This window comes from Vipera berus, assembly GCF_964194415.1.
Source record: "Vipera berus genome assembly, chromosome: 1".
Lineage (NCBI taxonomy): Eukaryota > Metazoa > Chordata > Lepidosauria > Squamata > Viperidae > Vipera > Vipera berus.
In genome coordinates, this window is record NC_138202.1 from 158,148,083 (window position 1) to 158,162,060 (window position 13,978).

Here is a 13,978-nt window from a genome sequence, read left to right on the forward strand (position 1 = left end):
TATGTCTTTGACATAAGAAGATTCTAAAATGGATGAGGGTTACTCTAGGGAGCAGTCCTTGTGATGAATGTTTTCAAATGCATCTCTGTTTTCTCTTTGCTTTATCTGGGATAGATATATGAGTTTGGTAGGATACTGTCTAGCAAATACATTTATTTTAAAAAAATTGGGACTGAATATTGTCAGATACACCCTTCATCAGAGTGATAATGTAAAAATTTGCCATGCCCTTTTTGTTTTATTGATGCGTTGTTCATTTGACAGATGTTCCTCTACCGTCAGGTTAATTCTTAGGAATATTAAGAATGTGAGATTGACTAGCTCTCTTTCTGCACAGCATAGTTGGAGCAAAGAGAAGTGCATCTGTGCAGTAACAAATGATATCTATAGCCTCATCTTTCTTAAGAAAGGGATTAAATTTCTCTGTAACTGAAGATAAAATGGGCTCTGGCACTCTTTTCAACTTTTAAAGAACATCATGGTTGATTTAGGTCAACTTCTCTGGGCAGCTGGAAGTTTTTAGAGTATAAAGAAAGAGTTTGTCTGTTTTTCAGAATCATTTTTCAGGGGAAAGACAGAAACCTTCTGTAGAAATTACCTGTCCTGTTCCTCTGTGTATCTGGAAGCTGTAGATCTTGGCAAGCTGTTTTAAGAAAAAAAAAGAAGTCAAACTGTTGAAGACGTTGAAGTTGTCCTGTATACTGTATATAATATCTAATTGGTGGGATGCTATTAGTATATTTTGGTTTGCAGGGTACGCTCTAGTTCAGGGGTAGGCAACCTTGGCTTTTTTATGACTCGTGGACTTCAACTCCCAGAATTCCTGAACCAGCCATGCTGGCTCAGGAATTCTGGGAGTTGAAGTCCACGAGTCATAAAAGAGCCAAGGTTGCCTACCCCTGGCTCTAGTTTAAAGATCCACAGTTGTAGAGAACTATATGAATATACTTGGGAAAATCTGAGCTTTCATTACAGGTGTGCCATATTGGGCAAAATGTTCCAAAACTCACTTAGTTAGCTTGGTATGTGGTCTCCATCTCCTCCATGTTCTGAAGAAGTATTGTATGAAAGCCCACCTTGACTAAGCCACCATGAGCAAAAACTTAAAAACCAAATCTTAATGGCTGCAGGAAAATTGTATGACTGTTCCTGTGTATGTCACTACAATTTGCCCCCAGATTTGGCAAAACAGTCACATAATATTCTTTTATGAAAGCCTCCATCATAGCCATCAAGATACTGCTTTGTAAACTTTGCCATGTGAATCACTGAATCAAAATGATTTCCTATAATTATGACACCTATTCAACTGTTTTCTTATCCTATTTCTCCCAGGAAGCCACTCTATGGCGTGCTTCAGTATAATCAGAATATGATTGGACCGGATTCTTTACCTGACCCCACAGATACCTGGGAAATTATTGAGACTATTGGAAAAGGAACATATGGTAAAGTCTATAAGGTTACTAATAAGAGGGATGACAGCCTGGCAGCAGTGAAGATTCTAGATCCTATTAATGTGAGTAAAGAACACAATTTAAAACAGTTACAAACTATTTATACTGTGAATTTACAAGAGGCTGTGAAGCTTCTATTTAGCCAAAATGAAAGCTTTCTGAACGAGAACTTTAGTTATGTGATGCACATGATGATAGAAAACAAGGCAGTTGTTCCCAAATTGGACAGGCACCCAAATTAATTCATTTTTTTGTTTGTTTACCTGTTCACTCCTGTTCAGTGGGAAAAGTACAAGGCTGTAGTCCATCAATCTAATCTCATATTCTGTGGAGCATGCATTTTGGAATTTGATAATGTTTTGGGTTCTGAAAACAAAATCATATTGCTTTTTTCTTTCTTTCATAAACTCAAATATTTTTCTCAAATGCAAAGGGAAGGAAGGTTATCCAAGGACACCTAAGATACTCAGCTTTCCAGATATTGCAATAAAATGCCATGCTTTATTCAAAGATGTCTATAAGGAAACACCATCCCAACTTATTGAGATGTATTGTGTTACAGAAAGAACTTTTGCTCCATATGTAATAAAAATAACATTCTGTTTAAATTGATGTGGTTATTTTGATGGTCAAAGTTTTGAAAATATTTTAATATTTTATTTAGCTTTCTAAGATATTGGAAGTAAGGTCTTTGCTTGAAAAAGGCTGGTTTTTAACAATGCTTTAAAAAATGACACTATATGAGTAAAACTGAGTCAAATTGGAGGTTTTATTAAGAAGAACATAAAAAGGTTCAGTGGAAGTAAAAAGTTTATTTTATTTATTTATTAAATTTATATGCTGCCCATCTCATAGTTCAAGGCAATAAAAGTTAGAGGAAATGTGATTGCAATTCAAATAACAGAAGTAAAACACAATTGTGTTGAACAAAGAAGCTCAGTGTTAAATAAGACTTGCCATCTATTATTTGTCTGTAACAATACAAATACTTCAGTACTCCAGATTGTTCACAAACTAACATGTTTTTATTATTGCTTGAATAGCAATATTTTAATATTTTGCAATATAATCCTAAAGCCATAGGAAGTTTTATACCGTAACTTTCCTTGAGTCGTTTGCACTCCAGATCCACTGGAAAGTTGCACATGTCATCTTCAGAAGAGCTGATAGTAACGCTAGCGGGACCAAATTTGGGGTCTTTCTTCCTAGTGATACTTACTAAGTGTGTGCTCTGTGTGTCTTCAATTTAGGACATGGACGAGGAGATTGAAGCAGAATATAATATCTTACAGTTTCTTCCTAATCATCCCAATGTGGTTAAATTTTATGGAATGTTTTACAAGGCAGATCAACATGTGGGTGGACAGCTCTGGCTTGTTCTTGAGGTAAGATAATTTGTATTGCCAAATCTTAATGAGAAGAAGTGTTGTGTAGTTGAAAAAAGCCTAATGCATGTTTGTTGTAGTGGGGAAAGTCATGGTCCTTCACTTCATCACACAGGGGCTTTGTTTAGAAAGAAAGAACCACAATTTATGCACCGCTCAAAGGTCTTGAATGTGACCTCCAAATTTTTCCTAGAACTGGCTGTTCAGCTGAACCTTTTAACATGAATGAAGGACAGATTCATTAAATACAGATAGTCCTTGACTTATGACCACAATTGAGCCCAATTTTTCTCTTGCTAAGTGAGACATTTGTTAAGTGAGTTTTGTTAAGTGAATCTGGCTTCCCTATTGAATTTGCTTGTCAGAAGGTCAGAAAAGTTGATCACATGGCCCTGGCAGACTGCAACCGTCATCAATATGAGTCAGTTGCCGGGCATTTGAATTCTGATCACATGAGGATGCTGCAATGGTAATAAGTGTGAAAAATGGTCATGTCATTTTTTTTCAGCACTGTTGTAATTCAAATGGCTACTAAACAAATTGTTGCAAGTTGAGGACTACCTGTACAAGAAGGGCAGTGATTATATTGACTGCAAATAATTTGTAAAATAAGTTAAATCAATTTTTGTTTTTTATCATGGCCCTATCCACTTAAATAAGATCTGACTCTGCTGAGTTCTTGCTGCAGAAATGGTCCTTTTGTACTACAATTGCATCTTTCAATAAGCACATAAAGCAATTAATCTCAAATGGCATTGCACTGGGGACACATTCATGCAGAAAATTCAGAATAAAGCCAGATTATGCGTCCTCAGAGTTTGGTAATACTATTTATGGCTCACATGAAGGCAAAACTGTAAGAATGTTCATGGATTAAAAAAAATCAAAATAGGGTACAGTTTGAAGGATAAAGCTGAGTAACTAGGGTTTCTTCTTTGTCAGATGGTAGGCTTTTTCTCATTGACCATATGAGAAAACTGAGATGATCAGCAGTTGGGATATGCCTAACAATTTAGGTTGTTGCAGGTATACTCCCTCCCACGTGGCTGCTTTGCATTGCTTTCCATGTTCAATTTGGCCTGAGTTGTAGGAACGTTTGGATACCTGGCAGCTGCAGAAACAATTCCCTGTACAACAGCTGACAGAGTATTGCCAAGCCTTTTTCATTCCTCCAACAAACATGGTGTGCTCCTTGATCTGTTGTCTCGTCATTGGCTTTCCCTGACAATTCAGAGAGGTCAAGATGGAGCAAAAGAAGGTGATTTTTCTTCTCTATAGTTTGCATTTTTTTGCAGCTGAATGTAATTCTGAAAAGTAAAATTTGGACTCCCAGAGGAAGAAATGGCAGACTGAAGATGGCTCCACCAAAAGCAGAGCCAATGAGCATGGTGGAATGAAGAGTCAGTCAATAGACTGGTTCTAAAAGAATTTCTCTGGACAAGGAGAGGACTTGAGACAACTCACAAATGTTGTAGACAGCTGCTTCTTGCTTGGAGACCTCAAGACAGTCTCCATCGGGGAGATGAGGAAATAGCCACCTTGCTCAAATCATGATCGGCGTCTTTGAAAGGACACTAGATTTGCATACTTGCCTAATCTGCTGCCGGCATCAACTTCCCTTCGCCCTGTGCGTTCCCACAGAGAGGGCCTCCTCAGGGTGCCACCGATCAGAGAATGTCGATTGGTGGCCCCCAGGGGGAGATCCTTCTCTGTGGGCGCCCCGGAGCTATGGAATCAGTTACCGGTTGAGCTCCGGATGGCGCCCGACCTTCGCTCCTTTCGCCGTGATCTAAAAACATTCTTATTCGAACAAGCCGGCCTGGCCTGATGGGGGATTGGTGGGATTTTTTTATTGCTGTTTTATTGGGGTTTTAATATTGTATTGACTGTTTTAGTGGGTATATATTTAATCCTTTTTTAATTTTTGTAACTTTGTATTTTTTATTCTTGCCCTGTTCACCGCCCTGAGTCCTTCGGGAGAAGGGCGGTATATAAATATTATTAAATAAATAAATAAATAAATAATCAATTCTGTGGAAATGGCTCGTTAACAGCTTTTTAGCTTTTCGAAACATGTTTAAGAACTTAAACAATATTGGAATAAACAGCAAAAAGGTGATTAAAACTTTCATTTTTGGAAGTTGCAAACGGACTAAAGATCCAGATAAATTAATTACCAAAAATCCTTCCTATGGGAAAATGCTTTTGTTCTGATTTGTTGGGGGGAAAAACCCCCTCATAAGATGACATTTTAAAAACTGGACACTAACGGGAACAATTAAAGGAGAACACAAACATGACTTACAATTATAGAATGAAACAAAATATTCTAACATTGGACATATTGAAGAATAATGTTTTTAAAAAACGGAGTGAGAGATTAATATTAATAGTGTCAACAGAGACATCTGCCTCAATTGACAGATTGTGTCTAAAAGATGTTATGGAAGAAGAACAAGTTAACCTAATAAGATTGAGACTGAACTGAAAGTAGATTTACAAGTGACAGATATAAGAATGACATGAGAAGGATATTATGCTAGATAGCAATAGCACTTAGACTTATATATAGCTTCACAGTGCTTTACAGCCCTCTCTAAGAGGTTTACAGAGTCAGCATATCACCCCCAATAATCTGGGTCCTCATTTTACTGACCGTGGAAGGATGGAAGGCTGAGTCAACCTTGAGCCATTCTGAATTGAACTCCTGGAGTGAACAGTGAGTTAGCCTGCAGTATTGCATTCTAACCACTGCGCCACCACCACTCTACGTAAATATATAAATACATAAATTCAGCTGATGTTTTAATATTTGAAAAGGATACATAAACAAGACAGTGATGTTGATAATTTTCCTATGTTGGCTTTATAAAAGAGGCTTGTTAAAATTTTGAAGAATGTCATGAGAATGGACAAAGAAAAAAATGAAAAGAAATCAAGTTAATCATCATAATCATAATCATAATAGTAAAGTTGGAAGGGACCTTGGAGGTCATCTAGTCCAACCCCCTGCTCAGGCAGAAAACCGTATACCATTTCAGACAAATGGCTATCCAGTCTCTTCTTAAAAACTTCCAGTGTTGGAGCATTCACCGCTTCTTGAGGCAGGTTGTTCCACTGGTTAATTGTTCTAACTGTCAGGAATTTTCTCCTTAGTTCTAGGTTGCTTCCCTCCTTGATTAGTTTCCATTGCTTCTTGTCCTGCCTTCAGGCACTTTGGAGAATAGCTTGACTCCCTCCTCTTTGTAGCAACCCCTGAGATATTGGAAGACTGCTATCATGTCCCCCCTTGTCCTTCTCTTCGTTAAACTAGACATAGCCAATTCCAGCAACCGTTCCCTATATGTTTTAGTCTCCAGTCCCCTAAGGACATGAAAGCAGTGTTCCAATATCTCAGGGGTTGCCACAAAGAAGAGGGAGTCAAGCTATTCACCAAAGCGCCTAAGGGCAGGACAAGAAGCAACAGATGGAAACTAATCAAAGAAGAAATTTCCTGACAGTTAGAACAATTAATCAGTGGAACAACTTGCCTCCAGAACAGGGGTGTCAAACTGCCAGCCCGCGGGCTGAATGCGTCATGGTGAAACCGCGCCCACCCCATTGCTGGCAATGGAAAAAAAGTCGCGATAGTTGCGACACATCATGTGACATTGCAAGTTTGACACCCCTGCTCCAGAAGCTCCAGAATGCTGTTGTAGAATCAGATGTAAAAAGTTAGCATAACTATCCTTGCTGAATATTCTGTATATCAGGATGTGCAGTGTTATCTGTGGGCAGCAAGTGTTTTTTCTCTCCACTTGTATTCCTTGTAGATGAGGCTTTCAGCACTTTCTTTGGTGAAACTATATCTTCTTTCCATTGTGAACTTAATAAAATGAATCTATATGGGCATAGATAAAATTGCACTGTAAATGTCTTTAATTGTCCCCGGGGAATCATAATTCTGCCAGGATTATAAATCACCAGCAATATTTTCCACGCTCCTGATCTTTTTAAACACCTGGATCCATCATAACTGAAGGCTTATTACCTAAACCAAACTGCTGCAACATGGTGCCCTTGAGAAAAGTGGGACTGAAATTGCCATCTCTTTTTGGCCAGCATGGCCAATTGTACTCTAATTGGGGTTGGCAGAGAATGTATCTAACACATCTGGAAGAAACCATGATGGTGAAAGTTCAGATAAGCATTTAAGTGCTGCCCATCTAAACTCCTAGAATTCTATTTCAGTTATGAGAACAAACCCAAAATAAGTAGAAGACAGAAGAAAACATCCCTCAAACTGGGTCTGATTCTTGGTCAATTAGAAGGGTAACAGCATGGTGGTTTGCTACTCCCTTCTCCTGAGATGCTCGTTTCACTTTGTAATTCTGGAGTTTCCTGCTTGTCTTCCTTCCAATAATAACTATTTAGTGTTTTTTGAGGCGAGTCAAAGCTAACTATTGTCAACTGCTATGGGGAAAAAAACACAACTAGGTCATAAGTGGAAATAATTTATCTTTTAGTGTCAAATAAAAAGAGCCAAAATAGCATTATACTCATTAAAAATGCAAGAGACACAATAAAAATGATGCCAATAATGGTGATAACATCAAATAATGATACAGGCCATGACATAATCACCCAAAGGCCACCATTATTTGTGTCAATATGTCTGAGGCAGGTATGTAAGTCACAGTATTTGACTGATTAAATCATCATGCACATATCATCCCTTGGCCCAGCTTGATTATACCTTGAACCCTATTCCAGTGACATAATTCCATCTTTTCACAAATACTGTAGATCATTTGGCCCCTCTCCTTCTTTGATGTCTATTGTATTTGTTATGCTGTACTTGTCTTTCCCCAAATTTGTATATATAAGTCAATCTCTGATGTATAGCTAATGACCTTTTGTCCTGCTGTGGAGAAATGTTCCTTCTATTAGAATAGGCAACTGCCATGATATAAATCAAGGTAAGAATTGTTTTGGTGCCTAGGGGGTGCAGTTAGCATTTCGGAGGGAAAAGTAGACTTAACAATAATACAATGGGCTTGGTTGTGACCATATTTGCTTTTTCTTGAGAATGGGTTTGAAATGGATGTATGATATACAACTTTTTCTTTAAAATAAAAAGTAGTTCACCTGCTCTAGTCTCTAAACAATACAAAAGTCCATAAATCTTGGTAAGTGATTCCATTTTATACAAACACAGTCATCACAAGCAATGCTGACCTTTGTCCATCTCAGCAGAGAAAAGCATGGTGCCTGGCAGGATGAAATGTCAAGAAATAAGCTTTGCTGCCACACACCAGGTCACTTGGGTTCCCTCCAGCACATGAACTGCCTTGTTCATTAGCACTGTTCCGTCTCAAGTAGAGATGTGAATGCTGATCCCACTTGAAACAACCAGAATAAACTCAAATGAAATGGGAATAAACAAATCACTTTATTCACATGCGTCCAATGTCAATAATTCAGTTACAGCAAAGGTTCATCCAGAATGCAAGGTTGTAATTTGGGCCCATCTCATTAGGTAAAAAAATGATGAACATGTTGAAAATGGAGCTTGATATCCCCAGCCACACCAGGGCTCATCCAGAGAGATAGTACAAAGACAAAGGCAGGAAGTCCTGCCATAAACTATGAAAGCTCCACCCACTTAACCAGAAAGCATGGTATTCACTAAACAGCTAGACTACAATTCCCATAAGGCATCTCTTGAGGAAATAATGTTTAACCCTGTAAATGCTACATGTTCTTACATACAATGCTGCTAGGGTGGTGTATTAACCCTGTAAATGCTGAATACACTAACACAGTTCTTAATTCCTAAACTAGATATAAAATGGAGCAGCTGAATGTATACTGGTCCAGCACAAGCACTTTCTACCACTAGTAAGCTTCTAGTGAATAGAATGCAGAAAAAGAAATAGATTGTGGATAAAAATATCATTGTGGGAGTGATAAGGGTGATTAATTATATAGAAAAGTACATTTAGAAAGGTTTTAATCTCTCTTTTCCCCCCTTTTTCCTCCTTTAAATACATGGCATGCAAGTAATGAGAACGTGTTTACAAAAGGCTGTGCTTTTCTACATTGGAAAGTTTTTTTTAGCTGTTGGCAGAACAGACATCAAGGCTGAGCATAAAGAGATATGTCTGTTGTCTATCTTATACTGCCTGCTAACAGCAGCACTGATAGAGCAAACATTTCAAATGACTGTAATTTGCTGATTCCCAGCTATCAAATGCAACATGTATAGAACAGAAAAAGAGAGAGCCCCTATATTTTCCTTTGCATCAAAAGAGTTTTGAAAAAACAGGTTCATAAAGACATTGCTGGCTATTGTGATTGTACAGATCTGAGTTTTTAAGGCACTGAAAATAAAGAACTATTAAAAAAACAATTTTTAATATCTTTTAATGTCTCCAGCAAAGTGAAAGTAGTAATAGCAATAGTAATAGCACTTCTATATCACTTCATAGTGTTTTACAGTATAGTCCAGTGATGGCGAACCTTTTAGAGACCGAGTGCCCAAACTGCAACCCAAAACGCACTTATCTATCACCAGGTGCCAGGTGGGTGTGGCCTACTGGGTGAGCGTGGCTATGGTGGTCATGTCAGATTGGGTGGCTGTGGCCAAGGTGGGTGTGGTCACATCAATGTTGCTCGTGGAGAGGGATGCCTATGGGGGGTGGGCAGGGATGGAGGAGATCCGGGGGGTCTCTGGCAGGTGGGGCAGGAGGCAGGAGGCTCATACTGCAGGGTGAAGTATGAGGGTGGGGGCGCCATAGCCATGGGGCAAGGCAAGGCAAGGGCCAGGGCGGCTGCTGCCTGACACCATCAGCCCCCCCACACAGAGGCCAGCGAGCACACGGGGGCCAAGGGTGTCCGTCAGCAGCCACAGCCTGCCGGCCCCTCGACTGGCGCACTCTGGGGCTCCGCAGCCTGCCATCGGCAGTTCAGAGAAGCCGCCTCTGAGCTGGATGGCCAGCTGACAGCTGAGGAGGCGATGCAGTGGGTTTTGCCCAGGAAAAGGAGAGCATGCGAGGCCAGGAGGGATGGGATGGGGGGGGGAGGAAAACCAGCCATGCCGGGATGCATCTGGCCACGTGGGACCTCGGTGAGTTAGTGGGTGGCTGCTTGAAGAGGGAGGGTTGCCATCTCTGGGGCATGGTGAGCATGCCCACAGAGAGGGCTCTGAGTGCCGCCTCTGGCATGCGTGCCATAGGTTCGCCACCACTGATATAGTCCTCTCTAAGTGGTTTATAGAGTCTGCATATTGTTCCCAACAATCTGGGTCCTCATTTTACTGTCCTCGGAAGGATGGAAGGTTGAGTCAACTGTGAGCCCCGTCACGATTAAACTCCAGGCTGTGGGATGAGTCAGCCTGCAATACTGCATCCTAACCACCACACCCTCATGTAAATAGAAGAAAACTAGGAAAAAATCTTTGCTTGTGGCCTTTACAGCCATAGGAGTTAGGGTAGACAATACTGAACTTGCTGGGCTTGGTCTATTATAGTCCTGTGTTTTCCAGATTTTTTTAAATTGTCAATGTTTTTACTTCTTTTATTTTAGATTCAGGCCTGTCAGCAGATCACAACAATATCCACTAATCCAAGATAACTGCAAACGATTGGAAAAGAAAAAAAAATTGGTTTTTGAAATATCAGTAGGAATATATTTAGGTAGAAAATTCTACTAACTGCCTTATATCCTTATCATTGCTTATTGGAGCGTCTGCACTAAGAGTCACTCTTGAATTGTGATGACTGGGCAAGGCCTAGAACTGCCTTCTCCGGTCACTGGCACAGCCTCCCTAGCTTTCAGTAGAATAGTGGGAATTGTAGTCTAATATAACTAATCCATGTTGAAGCCACCTGTTTGGAGAAAACCTGCCTGAAGGTAAACACGGGTTTAATGTTCCTTCTTGTCCATGCAAGAAAATGTAACTAGCACATTAATATGCCTTCACAATAAAGATGTCATGTTGGAAATCCAAAAGTGTGCATATCATGGCTATTATTTGGAAATGGCTGCTGGGAACATTTGTAATAACTTGATTTTCTTTACGGTGTTTTCTGTGCAAATAGTTGCAGATTTATAGGGATTATGCTTGTTGAGTAATGAATGCCTTGTTTCATTTCCCTTTTTCCTCTCCTGTTCCCTTAACAGCTGTGTAATGGAGGCTCTGTCACAGAACTTGTCAAAGGCCTACTGAAGAATGGCCAAAAGTTGGATGAAGGAATAATCTCATACATTTTAAGAGGTGCCCTTTTGGTAAGGATACCCATTTTGCTTCTAATGATAAAATAGGGTGCAATTTAGCCATTCTGATACACTTTACAGGAAAAAGGAAAAAAATGGTGTCTGCTTATTGCAGCAGGGATTTGTATTGAGGCTGTGATATAGTGAACTGAGGTTCAGATTCTTTTCCTGTTAGTTACATTATATATGAGTAAGATCCTTTTTTTCTCTCTCCTTTTTTCTCATTGCGAACACTTAGGGTCTTCAACATTTGCACAACAATCGCATCATTCATCGTGATGTCAAGGGGAACAACATTCTGCTGACAATGGAAGGAGGAGTCAAGCTTGTTGACTTTGGTAATCTATCCTTCCTTCCTTCCTTCCTTCCTTCCTTCCTTCCTTCCTTCTTTCTTTCTTTCCTTCCTTCCTTCCTTCCTTCCTTCCTTCCTTCCTTCCTTCCTTCCTTCCTTCCTTCCTTCCTTCCTTCCTTCCCGCCCCCTAGTTCAGGGTATAAATATTCTTTTGTGCATATGAAAAAAGGATGTTGCTCTCAATTAGCCTTCATCACATTTATTCCCTCTTAGTTGAAAACTAAAATGGTACTCTGAGCCCAAAAACTAACATTTCATTTGAATTTGCAAGTACAGCAGTTAAATTTGAGTGTGATTAAAACTGAAAAGCCATTATATAAAGCCAGATGAAAGAAGCTGGTGACCTTATTTCCAAGAAAATTTGCTGAATTTTTTTTATAGATAAAGTCAAATAATAATAATTGAAAAAAGAATCACAGCTTAAAACCAATAACACTGTAACAAAAATAAGGCTAACATCTTCTTACAGTGTCACTTGGGAAGAAGTTAGGCTAAACTTAGTGAATTCACTTGAGAAGGTTAGCCTGCAATTGGAATAAATTTTCACCATCACCATCCATCATGGCTTACCAATTCGCTGGTACCACAAAACCAAATGAACTCAAGAGCAGATGCCACTTGTGACCTGGAGGCCAGTAATTCATTACCAATGTGTACTGCAGCAGGAGTACCCATTTTTAAGTAAAGCTTGGACAAGCATTTGGACTAAAGCAACAGCTTAATTACTAACTTCTTTAACAGCAAATGGTAAAGGGTAGAAATCACTCACTATTCATCTGATGCCACCTTCCTAGGGTAATAATTAACACTAGCTGGTGGAGTGTCCTGCAGGAAATAGGCATTAATGCCAAAACAAACAATGCTGGTCTGAAAAAAAAGAGGCTGGAAAGAGAATAATATTACTATAGTAAGTTTTTCCTGTGTTTTGCACATAATTGCCTTGTTGCATTCCCACAGATCAAAATGAAGCAAGCGTGGGAAGGTATTTGTGAAATTAACTGTACTTCATTTAGAGCGAGGAGGTGTATAAAAGGAGTCATGGGGTTGGAAGGAGTTACCGCCTGGTGTGCGTGTGTATATATATATGGTATATATTTATAGCACTTCTATAGCACAAATAGTCACTTATTTCCTAAAATGAAATTTGTGTACTTTGCAAAACAAGCGCTGAAATTGGAATTAAATGCAATATTCATTGTACAACTTTATTAACACTATCAGTTAAGTCCACATCAAAAACAAGCAGTCTTTTAGATTTCACTGTGTATGTGTGGGGTGTATAGACAGAGCAAAACTGATACAATCTATTTTCTTCTTATCAGTTTTTGTCAGAGAATGTGGGGATTTGTAGTTTGCTGAAAATTCTGATAGCTTCTAGTGCCCTCTTTCAAAACTGATGAAAAGTAGTTTAAGTCTGAGGGTTGTTTTTTTTTACCTCATGTATACCTCATGTACAGTACCTATAGCCTTACAGAAATGTTTGGAACATGTAATATGAACTTTATTAGTACAAAGCAGAGCACATAGCCATTTAAAAAACCAACTAACCAAGGGTGAGAGAAAATCACTTTCAAATTCCTCCAGTAGAATTTGAAATTGATCTGCCAATCATCTTCATTCCTACTGACCTTGGAATGGTGATAAACCAGCAAGCCAATCATTCTTCTCCTTCAACTGATCAATAGGAATCTGTCAAAAACAGTATCCAATCAACAGTATCTACTAGTGAGACAAGTATGGTACACACAGTGGATAATTTCCCACCCCCCCAAAAAAAATCCCCTTCAATTTACACACAAAAAAATAACAGAATAACAGAGTTGGAAGGGACCTTGGAGGTCTTCTAGTCCAACCCCTACTCAAATACTATACCCGTGGTGGCGAACCTTATGGCATGCGTGCCAGGGGTGGCATGCAGAGCCCTCTCTGTGGGCACGCACGCTGTCGGCCCAGTCCTAGGCCTCCAGCTGGGTTTTATAAAACCTTTTCGCTTTAGGTTTCCACCGCCATATGCAAAAAAAAAAGGTTCAATCAATTTCAACTTCTCGCGGGGAAGAAAAAGATCTCGCAAATTTGGAATTGATTGATTGAACTTTTTAGTCCCACCCAATCTGCTGTTACCACTACAGCCACGCCCACCCAAATGGCCACACCCACCCAATGGGCCATGCCCACCCGGCACCCAACAATACATAAGTGGGTTTTGGGTTACAGTTTGGGCACTCAGTCTCTAAAAGGTTCGCCATCATTGCACTATGCCATTTTAGACAAATGGTTGTCCAGCCCCTTCTTAAAAGCCTCCAGTTGGGGCACCCACAACTTCTAAAGACAAATTGTTCCACTGGTTGATTGTTCTAACTGTCAGGAAATTTCTCCTTAGTTCTAGGTTGCTTCTCTCTTTGTTCCATCCATTGCTTCTTGTCTTGCCTTCAGGTGCTTTGGAAAATAGGTTGACCCCCCTCTTCTTTAAGGCAGCCCTTTCAAATATTGGAACATTGCTATCATGTTACCCCTAGTTCTTCTTTTCA

General features: G+C 39.6%; 1 protein-coding gene across 1 annotated transcript in view; it reads left to right on the forward strand.

The window, feature by feature from the left end:
• MYO3B (myosin IIIB) overlaps positions 1-13,978 on the forward strand; it is a gene marked incomplete at both ends in the record, with an annotated part of 269,873 nt that overhangs the window by 5,928 nt on the left and 249,967 nt on the right. Inside the window, 4 exons of the mRNA XM_081339995.1 lie at positions 1,336-1,519; positions 2,708-2,842; positions 11,006-11,110; positions 11,337-11,436. Of these exons, the coding sequence (XP_081196121.1) occupies positions 1,336-1,519; positions 2,708-2,842; positions 11,006-11,110; positions 11,337-11,436 (524 nt within the window). The remainder of the gene's footprint in view (positions 1-1,335; positions 1,520-2,707; positions 2,843-11,005; positions 11,111-11,336; positions 11,437-13,978) is intronic.